The sequence below is a fragment of the Cryptomeria japonica genome, chromosome 11 (assembly GCF_030272615.1).
Source record: "Cryptomeria japonica chromosome 11, Sugi_1.0, whole genome shotgun sequence".
In the NCBI taxonomy this organism is placed as follows: domain Eukaryota; kingdom Viridiplantae; phylum Streptophyta; class Pinopsida; order Cupressales; family Cupressaceae; genus Cryptomeria; species Cryptomeria japonica.
The window spans coordinates 234,824,918-234,834,431 of NC_081415.1; the positions used below are offsets into that span (position 1 = coordinate 234,824,918).

General features: G+C 33.4%; 1 protein-coding gene across 1 annotated transcript; it reads right to left on the minus strand.

Moving 5' to 3' along the window:
- Positions 1 to 213: 213 nt before the first annotated feature.
- LOC131063966 (protein EXORDIUM-like 2) lies at positions 214 to 1,661 on the minus strand. Its single transcript, XM_057997972.2, has one exon. It carries the CDS (start codon positions 1,421 to 1,423, stop codon positions 410 to 412), a length of 1,014 nt encoding a protein of 337 aa, XP_057853955.2. The 5' UTR covers positions 1,424 to 1,661; the 3' UTR covers positions 214 to 409.
- Between the last annotated feature and the right edge of the window lie 7,853 nt (positions 1,662 to 9,514).

Genomic DNA, 9,514 nt, shown 5'->3' on the forward strand with positions numbered 1-9,514 from the left:
TAAAAGAAAAAAAGTTTGTAGACCAAGACTAGATAAAATTAATAAGAGAAGGGTAGAAGAGATAAGGTTGTTCAGATTCCATCATTGTCTTCCTATCCCCATTTTGTATCTTTGTATTTCTTCTTCAAAATCTTGATGTCTTGTTATGTTTTTTTCACAGCTGTTGTCTCTCATTTATTTTTTATGGATCGATTCATCCCCCCGAAAAAAGAAAGAAAAGAGATGATTTTTCATTTATGCAATGAAGTTAAATGTTGGAGAGCATTCTCACTTTCTATTATTTGGTCCTTTCTACATTGTAGCCAAAGATGACTACAGGAATAAAAATTGAATAAAGAATCATGACAGCCAGAGCAGAAGCCCTGAACTGCCGTGTAAAGAACGGTGCACATCAATATCGAAGATCAGTTTAAACCAAGGTCTTGCAGGATCGTGAGGTGGGATCCCACATTGCTGGGAGGAGAAACGTGCGGCCGTTGAGGCCATGGGCGTTGTAACTGGCACCTGTCGTCTCGTCCACGAACACCTGACCGGCGTAACCAGGATAAGCCCCGCTTCCATACATGCCCGGGCATGCTGAGACTGCCTCCAACGGAGCAGCGGCGTCTCCCTGAAAATATCCTGACTTGAACGGATTCGTCACTGCTCCAGCAATCGTCGTCGCAATGTTGATGATCATACCGTCAATGCCCACATCGCCATTGGGGGGCAGCAGAGGAGGGCTCTGCGGGCCGTAAATTGGCTGATGAAATGGCCACGCGCACTGCCCCGGGCACTGCGTTACTGAGTTCCCCACCCAAGCGTAAGCATATTCAATGTCTGCTTTGTCGCTTCCATGGAATCCGCAAGAGCTACTGCAGAAGTTCTCCACCAAAACATCCTCAGATGTGAGCACCAAATACAACTCCACCTCGCCATTGCTTTTCTTCTTCTCAGGCAGAAGCAGAGCTCCCGACTGGATAGCATTCTTCACCAGGACAGCAATGTCGGTTCTTTTCAAGGACTTTCCGAGAGAATAAGCTTCGTCCAGCTTCTGCTTCCCCAGCCTTCGGGTTAAAGGTTGGGCTTGGTTTAACTGGGAAGGGGCAGAGCCTCTGTAGGCCTCTGTTGTTTTCCACCAGGAGAACACAGAGGGAGAACTCTGCTTTCCGTTTTCCGTTCCCAATGACTGCACAAAATCGCCCACTATAGCACGCTGTGCGGAAGTGAAATTGCCGTACCAGATGAGATGAAGATTGAGAATGGGCGTTGTGGTAAGCAGAGGGCCATTGTGGTATTGCAGAACAAGAGGCTCTTCTTGTACTAGAGCAGAGAGCTTTCTCCAGGGAAAAAGGGGCCGAGCGGCGGCGTCCACTGTGGACAATGCCACTATACATATTAACAGCAAGTGAATTGCAATCTTTTCAGAACCTAAAACAGCCATTTTTAGCCGTGTATATTGCAGTGGAAACACAGATTTGAAAGATAAGATGAAGAATGAAGGGAATAAGTGTGTTGTGGGAACAAGCAAGAGGAGTATGTGGTTTAAATAGGCAGAGAGAGCGAGATGAAAACCATTGGCAAGGGAGCTTATACCGCTGGCAATTACAGGAGCGGGTACCACTGAGCAATTTGCAATGGGGTTTCCTGGGAAATTCCATTGTTTGGAGGCATTCGGGAAAAGAACATCCGCATAATATTATTTATTTATTACGCGCTGCTTCGAAGAAAGGGGACGAAAAAGTTGAAATGTATCTGGTGATGCTTTTTGCTGGCGGAAAATTTGGTGTGATTGACAAGGAGGCACTTTGTCGGTTCGTGGTTTTGAAGATGGCATCAAGTTAAAAGTAAGCCACGTTTGGGAGACAAAACGCGTTCCTCATGGCACGCTTTCGCCGCGAGCAACTGTGTATGTCGAAGATAACGGGAATTATAAATGGTATCGCGCATGCCACATTCCCGTGTTTTAAACTTTCATTGTTCCCTTTTAAAAGAAGAAATTGAACATGGCAGTTTACAATGGAACAGGCTAATTTTCACATAAAATGGTACTGAAAATTTCAGATGTGCAACCATGTCATAGTAATTACTGAGGTTAATCTATGAAATAAAGTTTTATTAACTTTAAATTATAGGATATTTTTTAATTATTTGTTTGTAGTTGTATGAATAAGGGGATCTTTTAGTTTTTAGATTTTGGTATCTGACTTGTATATTTTGTAATAATAATAAATCAATTTGGTATTTATTTTGTTAATTATATAGTTTTTTTGAAACTTATAATTATTAAAAGTTAATTTCAATTATTTATGTACATTGATTTAATAAAATTGAATTTATTTGTTGAGTAATTTTATGCATTATTCAAATAATTGTTATTCTATATTCTTAAAAATCCAAAACAATTAAACATGATGTTATATGATATAGCAAAAAAATACTAGAAAAATAGCAAATTTCATAAAATTCATTGAAATCGTTAACCTTGGTTTTTTCTTTTACAAATGTATATAGAACATTTGTATGATAATTTGATATTTAATTGTAATGTTCTAAGATTTCAAGCTATCCATATTATTATCTCGTCAAGATGTGACTATACTTAGAGTGATAATATTAAATAAAAACAAAGTCTATATGGCAAGTTCTTTGTTATGCTTATCATTGTCCTTGAATTAAAAATAAATATTGATATGTGATAATGAAATAAACATTGTTCTAGAATATGAGTGTGATGTATAAAACATTTGTGATTTACTTTTTGAACAAAATGACTAATTAGTGTGGGGTCTGAGCTTGGGTTTCTGGCAAGTGGTATACCCTCTGAAGATCGAATCATTATTAGCATCTCACTCATTGCTCTACTTTCCCATGACTATGGCTCATTGTTTATTTTTATTTGTTTGTATAGATAATTTAAGCTTAGGGAACAATTCAGTCCTTGAAAATCTCTCTTATATGCACATTACAAATGAGACAATAAAAAAGAAAAGTGAAATTTTTATAGCAATCCATTTCATAACATTCCTTGAGAGCTATATTTTTAGTTAAAAGTTCATTTCTAACAAATCTTGTAAGGTCTCCAAATATCTCTTTACTAGTTTCTAGTCTTGTTCCATATATTTGCAAGTCTAATATATCATTATGAAATATGATAAATTGGATTGATCATCTTATAGATAAATAATAAAATCTTTATTGAAACTTATGCAACATATTTATAGGAACCCACCACTCACAAGATCAAAACCTCCTACTATGTTTAATAAGTTGTCCAATACTTCTTTAGTCAAATGTTTCGTATCTTCCTTCTTAATCAACCTACTTATTTGTTAGTTTTTTTGTCCACAAACTATTCAAGATAAGCATACTCTTCAAACATATTTTCAAAAACGCGAGACCAAAAATGTATGTTGAGACGATGCAAAGAATCCTCTACTCCACTAACACCAAAAATAGACAAAGTCTTTTGAGGCTATTAGGATGGAATGCTTTTAAAATAAATAAATGGTATGGAAGTATCTATTTGGAATGAATAATTCAAACATGGAAAGCAATTAGTCCAATGATAAGATCCATCAATGTGATCTTTTTTAAAACATAATCTATAAATTATATTATATAAATATTACACATAATATAACCTAGAATAAATATGTTTCTCATTATATATCACATCAAGCAAGAAGAAACACATATTGACATTTTAACTTCACTAAAGTGTTCTTATGAAGTTTTCTGGATTCGATTGTGTGTATTTTTTTCCATCAACGTTTTGAATCACACCCTGTGATTCATCATCAAGATGAAAAGAATTCCAAAGATAGAAAAGTGAACCACAATATTAGAAGATTCATCTTTGAAATAATATTGGAACAATCTTTTTGTAAATTCATATAACAATTCCATAATTAGACTACATTGTAATGAGTACAATGGTAATCCCTTATTTCTTGGCAATAATGTTTTTAACCTGATATTTCCATCCAAAGTATAAAATATAATGGAAAAGATAAAATTTAAAGACAAATCAAATTTATAAACATTTGATCAAAAATTGGATCCCACCAACATAGCAAGGTGGTTGTCTTCTCTTACCCAAAAGACACATATGGATTGGCCTTCATTATAGCAGATAATTGTTGGCTAAACATCAAGGAGATGTGCAAATCCACCAAGTGGCACACTCAAGAGATTGCAATGAACAACAAACTTTAATTTTATGTAATGAACTATATAGAAGGTACATATCAAGGAGTTGAAGTACGTTGACATTACAATCCTACAAGTTACTTTTAAGAGATAATGAAAGTCAATCTAGAGTGCCACTTTCCAAACACCAATTTGTTTGAATCTCTAGGCTTGATGCCCCTAGAAATTCATCCCCATTAAATGGCATTTTACTTTGCCAAATAAAGATTGACATTTGATAGCATAATCATTAATGCATATCACTTTTTTCTAATTAATTTTCGGTCTTATATTTATATAAAAGTGCGACAAGAACTAGTATACCTATATTCTAAAAAAAATATACGTAAAATAATGTCGAGAGATATCACATAATTGTCTTGCATGTTTATTAGTTGTCAAGAAGGGCATGTAGTTGAATAATAGTGCACTCTTTCACTCTAATTAAAGATGTAACAATTTCATATACTTAGAGACAAGTGGCAATGATTCTATTTTATTTAGACTAATAAAATAACACTTATAGAGAAACTGAAACATGTATGCATTTCCCATATATTTATTATGTCATTGTAGATGCCTCTCGACATAATGAAAAGCAAAACCATCGAAATACTTGATTAAACTTAGAATTAATGAATAAAGCTATGAATTCATATGAACAACTTAATTAAAATCACAACATTATAAACAAAATCAATGCATTAAAAAATCTACATAATTGTTTTTTTCTTATAAAGAGTGCAGAGAATAGGTATCTTGACACCCCTTGTGAGGTCACCCACTCATTTCATGGACCACACATTGGAGCCGTATAATTTAATGTCCACTACCTATTCATATTCAACATGGCAAAAAGCTTATACTGCTGGCAATCACAGGTGCCGATAATCACGGTGCAATTTGCTATGGGGCTACGTGGCAAATTCCATTGCTGACGTGGCGGCTTGGTAAAAGAACATACGCATAATATTATTTATTTATTACGCGCTGCTTCGAGAAGGGATGGAGCAAATGTAATATTTTTAATGCTTTGCTGGCAGAAAATTTGGTGTGATTGACTAGATAATTTTTTTATGGGCTTTTAATAAACAAAATCCAAAGAAATTTAATTATGACGATTTACAACTAAAAATGTTCTCTTAATATAATGGATATGTTGATAGACATTTGAATTTAGTAAGGATTATTAGGAAGAAATCTTTTATTAAAGAAGTTTAAATGATGAGGTAATTTTTAATTATTTATTTTTATTTGTATAAGAATCATTGAGTCTTTTAGGTTTTGATATGTATTTTGTATATTTTGTAATAGTAAATTAACTTGATATTGATTTTATTATCAATATAAAAAAAAAAATGTTTATATTGAAATATAAAAAATATGATTGATTTTTTTTTTCTTAAGGTTTATAATTATTTAAAAAAATATATATAGATAATTTAACTTTTTTTTTAAAAAATGTATTGTTTCAATCATTTATGTGCATTGATTTAATAAAATAGGGTTTATTTAAAAATATAAAAAAATTATCTTTAATTAAAATAATCGATATTCTTAAAAATACTAAAACATATAGTGAACAAACATGTGTTTATATGATATAACAAAAAAGACTAAAGAATATAGTGGATTTTATCAAATTCATTGAAACTGGTAATTTTTGTTATTTATTTTACAAATGTATATAAAACATTTATACGGTACTTTGACATTGAAATGTAATATTTTAAATTTTTAAGTTGTCAACATTATTTTGTAGCAAAGATGCAATTGTGCTTATAGTATCAAATAAGAACAAAGTCTATATGCTAAGGCTTCTTTGTGATGCTTACCATTGCACTTGAATTAAAAAGAAATAATGATATATGAAATAAATATTATTTTATAATATGAGTGTGATGTTCAAAACCATTGTTGTTTAGCTCTTGAACAACATGACTAATTAGTGTAGCATCTAGGCTTGGGTTTCTTAGGGTGGAATACCCTATCGAGATTGAACCATTATTAATATCTTGCTTGTTGCTCTACTTTTCCATGACTATAGACCATTGTTTGTTTATTTCCATAGATAATTTAAACTTGAGGTAATAGCTCATTCCTTAAAAATTTCTCTCATATGAATATTGCAAATGAGACAATAAAAAAGAAAATGAATTTTTTTATAACAATCAACTTTATAACATTTATTAAGAGCTGCAATTTTAGGGTCCCTTTCTAACTAATGTTATAAGTCTCAAAAGATATATTTACAATTGGTGTCTAATCTTGCTCCATATATATAGAGGGCTAGTATATTGATTATGGAATATGAAAAATTGGCTCAATTGTCTTATATATAAAACACAAAAAAACTTCCTTGAAACTCATGCAATGAATTTATAATCTTTTTGCAAATTATATCTACATGTTCCAAGAAACTACCACTCACAAGATCAAAACCTCCTATTATGTCTATTAAGTTGTTTAATAATTCATTAGTCAAATGTTAAACATCTTCCTTCTTAACCAACCTTCCTAGTTGTTGAATTTTTGTCCATTAACTAGTAAGAACACGCCAAACACAACACTTATATATGCAATTTAAGATGATGCAAATAATCCTCTACTCCACTAACACCAAAAAATAAACAAAGTACTTTGAGGCCATCATGATAGAATGCTTTAAAAAAAAACGGTATGCAAATATATCTATATGGAATGAATCATCCAAACATAGAAAGCAATCAGTCAAAAAAATATGCATGAATGTCTTTTTAAAATCCTAATATAATTTATATTATATAAATATTGCATATAATATAATATGCTTCTTATGACATATCACATTAAGCAAAAAATAAAATAACATATATTATTATTTTAGCTTCCCTTAGGAAATCCAATACCATAAAATTTACCTTTTGAATAAAATTGAAATATCATTTTTATAAGTACATATGATAGGTGCATAATTACACTAAAATATAATGAGTAAAATGGCAACCCCATATTTCTAGGCTATAATTGTGTAGCCTAATTTTTTAATCTAAAATATGAAATATAATGTACAAGATAAAAATTAAAGACATAACAAAAAAATCCATCCATTTCATGATGATTGGATCACACCAACATAGTGAGATGGCCCTCCTCTCTTACCCAAGAGAGACATATGGATTGACCTACATTATAGCATAACATTGATAGCTAAACATCAAGGGGGTGTGGAAATTCATCAAGTGACAATGTCAAGAGATTGCAATGAATAAAAAACTATTCTATTTAATTATAGCACTACATAGAAGGCACAAAACAAGGAGTTGAAATATATTGCTGAAATTACAATCCTACAAGTTTCTTTTAAGGGATAATAAAAGTCAATCTAGAGTGCCATTTCTTAAGAACCAACTCTTCAAGATTCGATCCCCCCACCAATTGCAAAACTACTCACTAATCTCCTTCAAAACAAAATTCTAGATGATAAATAGAGGCCTAAGAGCAAGCCCTATGGATGCATGCAAATGAGATCATTCAAGCCTATCTTAGTTAAATGCAAATGAGAAAAAGATATGTTTAATTACACCTAATAAGTCCATATAAGAAAATGAGCTCTTATTTAATCTATGGTCTTCTGAGAAACACTCTAAATTTTTTAGAGGATGATATGATATGACATAAAATTGATAACTATTTAGATCAATTTCTTATTTATAAATTGATGTATCTCAATGTGTTGATTAACATTACACTAATCATTTTTATGTAGTTAATATAATTTGAAATAAAAAAAAATTAAAATAGTGAAATAGCGGCATTTGAAGGCAGGAGGAGCGACAGTGGCGATAGGAGTAGGGTTACCGATGTGCGAAGTTCTGGTGTTCAGGTCGCGAAGATTGGATCATGGAGCGATGAAGCAGATATTGCCTTTCCCATTGAAGCAAGTAGGTTGCAACCCACTCAGAAATCGGCTAATTCTGGGAAAGCATACATGTTCCATGGTGATAGTTATCCCAGACCACGGATGAATTATGGAAATCCATATTCAAGTGGCAACCAGTGCCCTATTGACCCGCATAAATGGAAGTAAAATGGTTTCATTTGGACTAACAAAGGTTGGTTTCGTAAAGCCAAGCATCTTGTTTCCGAGTTCCCCCAAAACTGGCAACCATCGCTTGAATCTAGCACTCCCGGTGCAGCAATTGAGAGAGGCAATCCTCACTCTGAACCCTATCTGGTCCCTCTGAAAGCTCATGGTAATTTCCAAATGCGGAATGGGTGCTTCGGGCAAGATAATTCAAGGGCTGACCATGCCAGGTTTTGGAGATCTAACTTCCATCCTAAAGATCGCAACCCTTGGTCGGACCGAGAGAGAAACCCTGACTTCCGAAGACGGACCTTCCTCTCTCATCGACCCCATCATCCTAAACCGGTAAGAAAAACTTCAAGACCTACCATCTTTTTGGATGAAAATAAAATTAATTTTGTTAGGTCGAGTTTGCTTGAGTTTTTCATTTTCATCAAGTGGGGTAGTGGAAAACGGGTTAAGGACAACTTTGAATCCTGGTGTAGAGCGCAATGGGGAAAGGATATTAACATCAATATTCTCACAAATGATTTCTTTATGATTGAATTTATGAGCAATGAGGAGAAATGGCAAGCTAAAAACAAAGGTCCATATATCTTGGATGGCATTGAAGTTCACATCATTGATTGGCAGCCCAATTTCAATCCCCGAACTCATGTATTACCGGATAGTAAGGTATGGATAAGATTCTACAACTGTCCCTCGAATTACTGGCACATTGATGTCATTAAGGATATATGCAAAAACCTTGGCATATTTGTATCGGTTGATGACATTTTGGAGGATAAAATATGGGGAAGCTTCCTTAGAATTTGCATTAGCATGGATCAAATCACCAAGATCCCTGATGAAGTCAAAATTATTGGTGCTAGGAAGATCTGGATCCAAAAGATTGATAGAGAAGATCAATTGCATATTTTTCCTAAATGCTTCTCCTTGGATCACACTGGCTTAGGTTGTGATGTTTCGGCTATGATATAGAGAAGTTATTCCTGTATGCAATTTCCTATTGAAGAAAATCTGCAATCGGAACCTCCTATCTCCACTGATAGCGGGGAGGATTTTTGCAATGAAATTCATGATAATGAGAATATTCCATTGACTAAGGCAACTCCTTTGAACATAACTCCTCCCTCATTTGGTCAAAGTGAGAGCCAACAAGATCTTCTCATGCTTTTGGAAAAGACTAAAACCTTACAAGCGGATATTGAATCCAAATTAGCGGATTCGCTACCACCCTCTCCTCTTGTGCCTAGGAATCAGCTGGTAATTGAAGAT